This window comes from Staurois parvus, unplaced genomic scaffold (assembly GCF_062004578.1).
Source record: "Staurois parvus isolate SC_StPar_1 unplaced genomic scaffold, SC_StPar_1.0 ptg003729l, whole genome shotgun sequence".
In the NCBI taxonomy this organism is placed as follows: domain Eukaryota; kingdom Metazoa; phylum Chordata; class Amphibia; order Anura; family Ranidae; genus Staurois; species Staurois parvus.
In genome coordinates this window covers 9,874-22,709 of record NW_028321525.1, presented here as the reverse complement: position 1 = coordinate 22,709, position 12,836 = coordinate 9,874, and the positions used below count along the sequence as shown (strand labels likewise).

Below are 12,836 nucleotides of genomic sequence, written 5' to 3'. Positions count from 1 at the left end.
TGTATGGGCAGGCTGAATGTACACAAGTTGATCGATCAATCAGAACCAGGCTGTCGGGTTTTACATGGTATTATTGCGAGCGGCTATTATAGCCGCTAGTAGCAATCACAGTGTACTCCCGATGGAGATGGCTTCCCCCACCCCCCACCGGGAGAACACAATGGCTCTGCGGGAGGGATTCTCCCATCAATACTGATTGTGTTGATCGGGGAATCGAGCGATTTCTTTCCTGCAAAAGAAAATCACTCCATCTTTGGATGGCTTACTTAACACTTTGTTCTTATCTATAGCTCCCCATACGGCTTTAAAGTGTTACTAAACCCAGGGCGCCGCATTCACTATATAAGGTCTCTTCCCGAATCCCGCACTCACTATATCCGCTCTCGCCGGACCCCGCATTCACTATATCCGCTCTCCCCGGACCCCGCATTCACTATATAAGGTCTCTTCCCGAATCCCGCACTCACTATATCCGCTCTCGCCGGACCCCGCACTCACTATATCCGCTCTCCCCGGACCCCGCATTCACTATATCCGCTCTCCCCGAACCCCGCATTCACTATATCCGCTCTCCCCGGACCCCGCATTCACTATATCCGCTCTCCCCGGACCCCGCATTCACTATATCCGCTCTCCCCGGACCCTGCATTCACTATATCCGCTCTCCCCGGACCCCGCATTCACTATATCCGCTCTCCCCGGACCCCGCATTCACTATATCCGCTCTCCCCGGACCCCGCATTCACTATATCCGCTCTCCCTGGACCCCGCATTCACTATATCCGCTCTCCCCGGACCCCGCATTCACTATATCCGCTCTCCCCGGACCCTGCATTCACTATATCCGCTCTCCCCGGACCCCGCATTCACTATATCCGCTCTCCCTGGACCCCGCATTCACTATATTCGCTCTCCCCGGACCCTGCATTCACTATATCCTCTCTCCCCGGACCCTGCATTCACTATATTCGCTCTCCCCGGACCCTGCATTCACTATATCCTCTCTCCCCGGACCCTGCATTCACTATATCCGCTCTCCCTGGACCCCGCATTCACTATATCCACTCTCCCCAGACCCCGCATTCACTATATCCGCTCTCCCCGGGCCCCGCATTCACTATATCTAATCTCTCCCCGGACCCTGCATTCACTATATCCGCTCTCCCCGGACCCCGCATTCACTATATCCGCTCTCCCCGGACCCCGCATTCACTATATCCGCTCTCCCCAGACCCCGCATCCACTATATCCGCACAGTACACAGAACACGGAAATGCAATTATTTTAATAAATATAAACTGCTAAATACCTTTTCTCATCAGCAGTATATAACAGTTGTGTGACTTCTATCAGTGTCCAGCTGCGCACTTGTTAATCTTGTAGGATGGATTTTCATTCTCCTCTGACTGTCCTATGAGGCTGCATGACCCCTGACCCTCTGTCTAGACAGTGGTGTGATGTCCAATTAGGTGCATGTCACCTCTGGGACTTAATCTCTATTATTTTTATATAAATATATATTTAATAATTAAAATAAATATATATATATATATATATATATATATATATATATCTATATATATATATATACAGTTGTGACCAAAATTATTCAACCCCCAATGCTGTAAAGGGGTTTAGGGACTATAGTGTACATTTGGAATTGTATTCAGAATCAAATCCTACAAGGACGTTGTAACTACCCAAATGCAACTAAAATGACATCAATTGTTTATGTAATACAGTAGTAAATGGTTCTTATGTGGTTTCTTCATTGCCACAATTATTCAACCCCTTAAAGACTACCACTCTGAAGAACAGAGGTTCATACAGGTGCTTTCCATCAGGTATTGAAAACACCTGTGGATGTCACCGAGCAGCAATCAAGCATAATAAGCACCAATTAGGCAGCTTTAAAATGACTGTGATACTCAGCTCCTTCTAGACATTTACTGGTGTGGTTACAAACATGGTGAAGGCAAGAGAATGGTCCAGGAAGACAAGAGAAGAGGTGATTTCTCTTCACAGGAAGGGCAATGGCTATAAGAAGATTGCAAAGATGTTAAACATACCAAGAGACACCTTAGGAAGCATCATTCGCAAATTCAAGGCAAAGGGCACTGTTGAAACGCTACCTGGTCGTGGCAGAAAGAAGATGCTGACTTCGACTGCTGTGCGCTACCTGAAGCGTAGAGTGGAGAGAAGTCCCCGTGTGACTGCTGAGGAACTGAGAAAAGATTTGTCAGATGTGGGTACAGAAGTTTCAGCCCAGACAATAAGACGCACACTGCGTAATGAAGGCCTCCGTGCCAGAACTCCCAGGCGTACCCCCTTGCTGTCTCCAAAGAATAAGAAGAGTCGACTGCAGTATGCCAAAAGCCATGTGGACAAACCACAAAAGTTGTGGGATAGTGTTCTGTGGACTGATGAAACAAAATTAGAACTGTTTGGGCCCATGGATCAACGCTATGTTTGGAGGAGGAAGAACAAGGCCTATGATGAAAAGAACACCTTGCCTACTGTGAAGCATGGTGGAGGGTCAATCATGCTTTGGGGCTGTTTTGCTTCTGCAGGTACAGGGAAGCTTCAGCGTGTGCAAGGTACCATGAATTCTCTTCAGTACCAGGAGATATTGGATGGAAACGTGATGCAGTCCGTCACACACCTGAGGCTTGGGAGACGTTGGACCTTTCAACAGGACAATGATCCCAAGCATACCTCCAAGTCCACTAGAGCATGGTTGCAGAGGAAAGGCTGGAACATTTTGGAGTGGCCATCGCAGTCACCAGACTTAAATCCGATTGAGAACCTCTGGTGGGACTTAAAGAAAGCAGTTGCAGTGCGCAAGCCTAAGAATGTGACTGAACTGGAGGCCTTTGCCCATGAAGAATGGGCGAAGATACCCGTAGATCGCTGCAAGACACTTGTGTCAAGCTATGCTTCACGTTTAAAAGCTGTTATAACTGTAAAAGGATGCTGTACTAAGTACTAAGATTGAATGTCACTTGGGGGTTGAATAAAACTGATAATGCTGTGAGCACAGAAAAGACATTTGTGGTTATTTCATTATAACTGTTATGTTATATTTGTCTGACCTACAAGTGCCTCTTTAATGTAAATGTAAGCAAGATGACTGAATGATCAAAAGCAATGTCAAACTGGCCAAAACACTCAATTTCAGTGGGGGTTGAATAATTTTGGTCACAACTGTATATATATATCTATATATCTATCTCTATAACTATATATGTATATATATATATATATATATATATATATATATATATGACAGGTTTATTGCACTACCAAGGATATACTCCGGCTGTGAGAGGAGTGTTGCCCATTCACAGAAGCCTTTGTATTTTGTGAATGAGTTCACATAGCAGTTCATAACGGCAGACATAGCAGTTCAAGCTCTTGAAGGAGCTGAGACCACAGCAAGCAGCGTCAGAACTCCGCACGTTATTTATTTATAATAAGAGCTCTTACATAACGTGCATCTTACATTGAGCTCCAGGAGAATAATGTGCGTCAGAACTACGCATGTTATCCTCCTGGAGCACCATAAACCTGTCGGATGTAAATAATAGAGATTAGTCCCTCCTCACTGGTCTACCGTTACACAGGCTATCCCCCCTTCATTCTATTATGAATGCTGCTGCTAGGCTCATACACCTTACCAACCAATCAGCGACTGCTGCCCCTCTCTGCCAATCCCTCCACTGGCTTCCCACTATCGCAATGTATAAAATTCAAAATACTAGCCACAGCTTACAAAGCCATCCACAACACTGCCCCTGGTTACATCACCAACCTCATCCTCAGATAATCGCCCAAATCGCCCGCTCTGCTCCTCTCATGATATCCTCCTCTCTAGCTCCCTCATCACCTCCTCCCACGCTCGCCTCCAGGACTTCTCCAGAGCCTCTCCCATCCTCTGGAACTCCCTACCCCAGTATGTCCGGTCAGCCCCCACCCTGTCTGCCTTTAGGTGATCTTTTAAAACTACCCCACCTCCACCTAAGAACTGTACTTGAATCACCTCCATCAGAACATCGTCTACAGCTATCACCTTTTGTACCACCCCACCCCCCTCCTTTAGATTGTAAGCTCCATGAGCCGGGCCCTCCTATTCCTTCTATACTGAAATGTATTGTAATTGTACTGTCTCGCTTATATTGTAAAGCGCTGCGCAAACTGTTGGCGCCATATAAATCCCGTATGAAAATATACAGAGAGAATCTGCTGAGCACAAAAAGGGGTGCATGTCCCTCTTCTGACTCATTCAGCTGTGTGTGTAACATGAGCTCCTGCTGCAGAAGTCTGCTTGGAAAAAAAATGAAATGAAAGAAAACAAAAAGGGAAAGAAAGCAGGGAAAGAAGGGAAAGAAAGGGAAGAAAGCAGGGAAAGAAGGGAAAGAAAGGGAAGAAAGCAGGGAAAGAAGGGAAAGAAAGGGAAGAAAGCAGGGAAAGAAGGGAAAGAAAGGGAAGAAAGCAGGGAAAGAAGGGAAAGAAAGGGAAGAAAGCAGGGAAAGCAGGGAAAGAAAGGGAAGAAAGCAGGGGAAGAAAGCAGGGGAAGAAGGGAAAGAAAGGGAAGAAAGCAGGGGAAGAAGGGAAAGAAGGGGAAGAAAGCAGGGGAAGAAAGCAGGGGAAGAAAGCAGGGGAAGAAAGCAGGGGAAGAAAGCAGGGGAAGAAAGCAGGGGAAGAAAGCAGGGGAAGAAAGCAGGGGAAGAAAGCAGGGGAAGAAGGGAAAGAAAGGGAAGAAAGCAGGGAAAGAAGGGAAAGAAAGGGAAGAAAGCAGGGAAAGAAGGGAAAGGCAGGGGAAGAAAGCAGGGGAAGAAAGCAGGGGAAGAAAGCAGGGGAAGAAAGCAGGGGAAGAAAGCAGGGGAAGAAAGCAGGGGAAGAAGGGAAAGAAAGGGAAGAAAGCAGGGAAAGAAGGGAAAGAAAGGGAAGAAAGCAGGGAAAGAAGGGAAAGGCAGGGGAAGAAAGCAGGGGAAGAAAGCAGGGGAAGAAAGCAGGGGAAGAAAGCAGGGGAAGAAAGCAGGGGAAGAAAGCAGGGGAAGAAAGCAGGGGAAGAAAGCAGGGGAAGAAAGCAGGGGAAGAAAGGGAAACAAAAAGGAAAGAAAGGGAAACAAAAAGGAAAGAAAGGGAAACAAAAAGGAAAGAAAGGGAAACAAAAAGGAAAGAAAGGGCAAAGAAAGCAAAGAAAGGGAAAGAAAGGGAACAAAAAGGAAAGAAAGGAAACAAAAAGGAAAGAAAGGAAACAAAAAGGAAACAAAGCAAAGAACGCAAAGAAAGGAAAAGAGGGTAGCCTGGCTGTGTGGCAAATATGAATGACAAGTGGGGACACATCTACCTATACTTTGTGTAGAGCCGAGCAATCATCTCTGTTTTTGCCGAGACTTCCTAGATGGTCAGCACCAGCTCAAGCACCAATAAGTCCTCCTGCACACGGGACGTTTTTACAGCGGCTGTTTTTGGCTTTTGACGTTTTTTTCTACAGCGTCCATCCCCAGCATGTTATCCTCGGTGTCCATACACACATAGACTGGAATCAGCATTTTTTGGCTGGAAAAAACCCAGAACTAGTGGACTTCTAGAGGAGTATCATAGCTGTAAAAACCCTAAACGCTGAAAAACGTGACAAAGAGCGGTAAATCGTGGCAAATCAACGTTTTTGGACTTTTTTTGACTAGAAAAAAAAAAACTCTAAAAAACGCAAAAGCAAAAATATGCGGCAAAACGCCGGTAAATGCTAATACACTGGGCTGCACAGTAGCTAAATGGTTAGCACTTCCTCCTGGGTCGTTGGTTGGAATCCCAACCACGGCACCATCTGCCTGGAGTTTGCATGTTCTCCCTGTGTGGTTTTCCTCCGGGTGCTCCGGTTTCCTCCCACACGCCAAAGACATGCTGGTAGGTGAATTGGCTCCTGTCTAAATTGTCCCTAATGTGTGTGTATGAAGGCGAGTTAGGGACCTTAGATTGTAAGATTGCATTGTTGCTGTGTTGTCTCCCATTATATTGGGCAGCACAGTGACTAAATGGTTAGCACTTCCGCCTGGCAGTACTCAGGTCGTTGGTTCAAATCCCAACCACGGCACCTCCTGCCTGGAGTTTGCATGTTCTCCCTGTGCCTGCAAGGGTTTCCTCCCACACTCCAAAGACATGCTGGTAGGTGAACTGGCTCCTAGTATGTGTATGTATGAATGTGAGTTAGGGACCTTAGATTGTACGTTCCTCGGGGGCGGGGACTGATGTGAATGTAATTATATAGAGAGAGAGAGAGAGAGAGAGAGATCGCGGCGTACATTGATGGCGCTATATAAGTACCTGAAATAAATACAAAAATGCAGAAAAAGTCACATTTTTCGTGCGACTTTTATGCAGCCAATGTTACCAGCGTTATTAAAACGCCCCATGTGTATGAACTCCTCTTCACATTTTTTTTTTTTTTTTGGATGAGGGGGGTCAGTTCCATACTGCAGAAATTTTCCAACAAGCTGGCAAGTCAGCACATGATTTCCTTCCTGAGCCCTAACCAGCAGAGAGTCACTCAAAATCTGGGAGAGGGCAATACAAGAGCAGGACAAGTGACTACCATGGGCCCCAAAACAGACCAGAACACATAGCGAGTTAATGGTAGAAGTGACCGCTACGTCCTCGCCGCGACGCTAAGTGAGATTGGTGACGTCAACCGATATAAAAAAATGATGCAGTTACCATGGTGACGGCACAGGCACACAAACAGCAATACATACGGGGTACAGTGCAGAAACCCGCGGCAGTCCGCTAGAAGGGTTCGTTCCGATTGGTCGGGACGATGGCGAATTCACCGATACGGGTTATTGCACTTTATCACCAACGAGGGATACTACTGGTACTAGAACAGTGATGCTGTATTTTGGAACAACTTTCTATACTCATCGAAATACACTCACCGGCCACTTTATTCGGTCCACCGCTTCAATCGCTCGGTAACACAAATTGGTAATCAGCCAATCAATGGCAGCAACTCAATTCATTTAGGCATCTAGACGTGGTGAAGACAACTTGCTGAAGTTCAAACAGAGTATCAGAATGGAGAAGAAAGGGGATTTAACCAGGTTCACATCACCGCCACTTCAGGTGCTGCATGAGATTTACAAATCATACCTGAAGTTGCATCTCATGAGTTTCTATGGGACGGTCTTAACCAGAGCGATTTGAAGTAGCACGATTTAAAAAAATAGTTCCTGCACTACCTTTTTCCCCCAATTTCATTGCCACTTGCATTGACTTCTGTTTAATGCCCGGGTTCACATACATGCGGTGCGGTATATCGCATGTGATTCGCACGGGATCTGCACCGCATTCCTCTGCACATCACGTGTGATTTATATGCGGTGCGATCGGAGCCGGACATTTTGTATGGCTCTAATCGCACCGCAACCAAAAACGCGCAGGACCATTTTTTCCCCTTGTGAGGATATTTGGCAGCGCAGGAGTCCACCCCCATTTAATTGGTACAATTCGCACAGCCTCACCAAAAATGGACAAAAGAAGATTGCCTGGTCTGAGGAGTCTGGATTTCACTAGAGGTGGTTGAGCGTGAAAATCCCAGATGAGCAGTTTTTGAACTACTCAGACCAGCCCGTCTGGCACCGACAACCACGCCACGATCAAAGTCACTTAAATCCCCTTTCTTCCCCATTCTGATGCTCGGATTGAACTTCAGCGAGTCGTCTTCACCCCATCTAGATGCCTAAATGAGTTGCTGCCGTGCGATTGGCTGATTAGCAATTTGTGTTACCGAGCGATTGAACAGGTGGACCGAATCAAGTGGCCGGTGAGTGCAACAGACTACTTCAATGCAACCAGCAACCTTCGGCCTCCTTCACGTGAGACGTACTGCAGCCTATACCTGTGCAAGGGACACGTTTGACCGCACGGGGATGCACGGGTGTTCCATGCATCCCAGTGCAGGCAGTCCCATTCGTGTCAATTGGGATGCAGCCACTGCACAAACACGGGCACTGCGCCAAATAGGATATCCATGCGGGTGCAAGCCCCCCCCCCCCCCCAAAACGCACACCGTCTACATTGGAGGCCATGCATCTGCAGGGATGTCAAATCAGGAGCAGCGGCTGTGTCCATGCTGCCTGTGCATCCTCATTCGAGCAAACATGGCACTCGCTGTATTACCCCCATGTGAATGAAGTCTCTCTGTGCATCAATTGCCAAATTTATGTCTGAGGTGTCAGAACAAAAAAGAAAAAAGAAAAAGAAAGAAAAAAAAAAAAAAAAAAAAAAAGCTCTACTAAGCACTGCGTGGATCCACACCGGACACATGATGTTCCTAAGAAGCAACTACCTCTCCTGTGAACGCCCACCTACTTGCTGAGGGGCTGCCCGGACCTCCAACAGTCAGACATGGAAGACATGTGGAAGAATTAAAAAGTTAGGAGCCATTCCTCCTTCCACAGCATGCTGGGGGTTATGGGGTTTCGGGGGTGGGGGTGGGCACAGCCACTAAATGACTTCACGTCTGGTTTAGATCGGCCAATATGCAAAATTCGCAGAAATCCCCGATTTAGGAACTCAAGACACAAAAGCTATTTAAGTTATAAATTTGCTCATTACCAGAGCTAGGTATCCGTTAAAATAAGTAGTTAAAGTGTTACTGAACCCAAAACAGTACAATCAGTCTGTAGATGCAGTAAGGCGTGCTGGTTATACTCACTGTGGAACCTAAGGGGTTAATCAGCTGCATTGTGTAAAAAGGCTGTTTGATCCTGTCTTCTCTGATCCTCCCCTTCTTCCAGTGCCCCCCTCTTCTCCTGATAAGACATATCGTGTGGAGTCACTCTGCACATGCGCAGTTTGGTTTGTATTGCTAATGAGGTTATTTTTTTTATTCTTGAGAGGGTGCATGTGATCAGCACAGGATCAATCAGTGCTGGGTCAGGGGGTTCTGCATCCTTCTAGAGCAAAACACTCCTCCTACAAGCTTTAACCAGTGCTCGGCTGGACACTGATGGAAGTCACAAGACTGCTCTATACTACTGATGAGAAAAAGGTATTTAGCAGTTTATATTTACTACAATAATTGCATATCCATGTTCTGTGTACTGTGGGAGACCAGATATAGTGAACGCAGGGTCCAGGGAGAGCGGATATAGTGAACGCGGGGGCCCGGGGACAGCGGATACAGTGAACGCGGGGGCCCGGGGACAGCGGATACAGTGAACGCGGGGGCCCGGGGACAGCGGATACAGTGAACGCGGGGGCCCGGGGACAGCGGATACAGTGAACGCGGGGGCCCGGGGACAGCGGATACAGTGAACGCGGGGGCCCGGGGACAGCGGATACAGTGAACGCGGGGGCCCGGGGACAGCGGATACAGTGAACGCGGGGGCCCGGGGACAGCGGATACAGTGAACGCGGGGGCCCGGGGACAGCGGATACAGTGAACGCGGGGGCCCGGGGACAGCGGATATAGTGAACGCGGGGGCCCGGGGACAGCGGATATAGTGAACGCGGGGTCCAGGGAGATCGGCTATAGTGAACGCGGGGTCCAAAGAGAGCGGATATAGTGAATGCGGAGTCCGGGGGGAGCGGATATAGTGAATGCGGAGTCCGGGGGGAGCGGATATAGTGAATGCGGGGTCCGGGGAGAGCGGATATAGTGAATGCGGGGTCCGGGGAGAGCGGATATAGTGAATGCGGGGTCCGGGGAGAGGGGATATAGTGAATGCAGGGTCCGGGGAGAGCGGATATAGTGAATGCGGGGTCCGGGGAGAGCGGATATAGTGAATGCGGGGTCCGGGGAGAGCGGATATAGGGAATGCGGGGTCCGGGGAGAGCGGATATAGCGAATGCGGGGTCCGGGGAGAGCGGATATAGCGAATGCGGGGTCCGGGGAGAGCGGATATAGCGAATGCGGGGTCCGGGGAGAGCGGATATAGCGAATGCGGGGTCCGGGGAGAGCGGATATAGCGAATGCGGGGTCCGGGGAGAGCGGATATAGCGAATGCGGGGTCCGGGGAGAGCGGATATAGCGAATGCGGGGTCCGGGGAGAGCGGATATAGCGAATGCGGGGTCCGGGGAGAGCGGATATAGGGAATGCAGGGTCCGGGGAGACCAGATATAGGGAATGCGGGGTCCGGGGAGAGCAGATATAGTGAATGCGGGGTCCGGGGAGAGCAGATATATTGAATGCAGGGTCCGGGGAGAGCGGATATAGTAAATGCGGGGTCCGGGGAGAGCGGATATAGTGAATGCGGGGTCCGGGGAGAGCAGATATATTGAATGCGGGGTCCGGGGAGAGAGGATATAGTGAATGCGGGGTCCAGGGAGAGAGGATATAGTGAATGCGGGGTCCAGGGAGAGCGGATATAGTAAATGCGGGGTCCGGGGAGAGCGGATATAGTGAATGTGGGGTCCATGGTTTAGTAACACTTTAAAAACTGAGCTGCTTTTGCAGGGGATATCGGTAATCTGATTTCAGGCTCTGCATAGAATGATGGGGAAAACCAAACACATTTAGCAGTGACATGCTGAAGACAAGGGGGGGTGGCTATAACCATAGATTTTTTTTTTTTTTTTAAATCTTCCACATGAATGAGACTGTTAGTAGTACAGAGACCACAAACCATTTGTCCCGCACAAGGCGTGGCACTCTGACAGCACTGAGGTTATGTTTTGTAGTCAGTACAAACGCTGATTAGTAGAGTCCTCACTTAAGCAAATCCTTTGCATATCGGTTTAATAAAAATCAAAGCATGATATCTTTTTGAAATTTAAAAATAAATACAAGTTACTGGATGTGTAGCGCACAAACCTTCACACTTTGTGCTTTTTTTTCATATTATTAAAGTGGAAGTACACCCCTCCTATCCTCCAGCCAAGGCAGGGGCCATCTTTGCGCCTGTTTGGTCCACAGTTGCCATGGTGCTGCACATGTGATGACACCAGCCATTCGATGGTTCGAAAGTTCGGCTAACAGAACAAGCACCTGTGACCGTTCTCATTCGCAGCATGCCTTGTGTGCAACGGTTTTGGAAAAGTTAAAAAATTACAAGTTTAGTTCCATTATAAAGTGTGCCATGAGGCCCCGTTCACACTCGGGAAGCTGCGCTGCAAATCCTGCCCTCGATCCCAAAACGCTCTGCTGCACAAATGACAAAAATCGCACCACGCCTGTTCAGTTGCCATTCATTTTCAAAGACACCAAAACATGCTGTGGTTCCGCTGCGATTAAAGGAGAAAAAAAAAAAAAAAAAAACCGCACTGCATTCAATGCTGGTCGCTCAAAAAGAAGCTTCTTTTGGGAAACAAGGTTTGCTGTGATGTCAGCTGTGATGACAACCCGCGGCAGGACCGCACCACGTTTTGGTGCCTGTGAAGTAGAATGGCATCCTAACAGGCGTGGTGCGATCTGTCACTTGTGCAGAGCGTTTTGGGATCGCGGGCAGAATCGCGGTAATTCTGCCCGAGCATCACAAATGCTCTAGTGTGAACGGGGCCCGAATGATATGTCACTGTTGCTTCTGCGCTCAACCGAACTTTCAAAAGCCACCAAATAGCTGGTGTCAAAACAGATCACATGGTTCCCTGGTTGCAAAGGATAGGAGGGTTTAGTTATACAATATAAATATATATAGAAAAAAACTTATATATATATAACTTATATATATATATATATATATATATATATATATATATATATATATATATATATAAAAAATGTATTTATTTTATTTTTTATTTATTTTAAGTTTTTATATATTATTTATTTAAATATAAAACTTAAAATAAATAATATATATATTTTTAGATCTATATTAAAAATATAGATATATATATATATATATATATATATAATTTATTTAAAGTTTTTGATTTAAATAAATAATATATAAAAACTTAAAATAAATAAAAAATAAAATAAATAAATTTTATATATATATATATATATATATATATATATATATATATATATATATATATATATATATATAGCTAAATACATTTTTTTTATTTTAATATATATATATATATATATATATATAAATTACATACATATAAATTATTATTTATATATAAAACTTTAAATAAAAAAATTTCTTGTAGCTGCGAGACGCAGAGTGCGGATCTGAGGTCAATATTAAGAGGACACGTACCGCCCTGATGCTGCCGCGTGGGCGAGGTAACGTTTCGGATGCACGGGGTCAACTGACTCTCGCCTCTCTCGTGGGATGAGTCCCGAGACCTGTCACTGGATCGCCGCCTGTCCCGTGATCGCTCGTGACCGCCGCTGGCACCATGGAGACTCATCTTTGTGTGGCTGCTTCCAGATCTGGCACCACGTGATGGAGTGCTGGGAAAGTAAGAAAAAAAAAAAAAGCTGATTATTAGTGATGACAGGTAAAGTAAATGTAATGATTGCAATTTTTACATATCAGCATTTTCCCAGCCAGATATGAATAGGATGTCTAAAGGAAAACCCAGTGCAGGCAGGAAGGCGAAATTAATCAATACTATTGTTAATCCTTACGTTGCTATCATTAGTAGATAAATCGATAAATAGATAGGAAGGCAGATTATAGTTACCGGTTTTACATTTTTATTTATTTTTTATTATTTACAGTTTTTCAGTTGCTTCCTGGTTTCTGGTCTAGGACAAGATGATATCATACATCCTAGGAGTCTTCATAGGAGGTGCGGAGGAGGAGCTTTCTCAGCTAAGCACACCCTCATGCCTGCAGGCCTGAGTTAAGCGCAGATGGACTCCAGGAAGTACAGTAAATACTAGACAATTCATCCACCCTTAAAGAAGAGTTCCACCTGCTTTTTA

At 46.4% G+C, this 12,836-nt stretch overlaps 1 protein-coding gene across 1 annotated transcript in view; it reads right to left on the bottom strand.

The window, feature by feature from the left end:
• Positions 1 to 12,383, bottom strand: part of BTBD10 (BTB domain containing 10) — a 34,406-nt gene extending 22,023 nt beyond the window's left edge. Inside the window, exon 1 of the mRNA XM_089667995.1 lies at positions 12,163 to 12,383. Coding sequence (XP_089524121.1) covers positions 12,163 to 12,316 — 154 coding nt within the window. The 5' untranslated portion in view covers positions 12,317 to 12,383. The remainder of the gene's footprint in view (positions 1 to 12,162) is intronic.
• Positions 12,384 to 12,836: the final 453 nt, after the last annotated feature.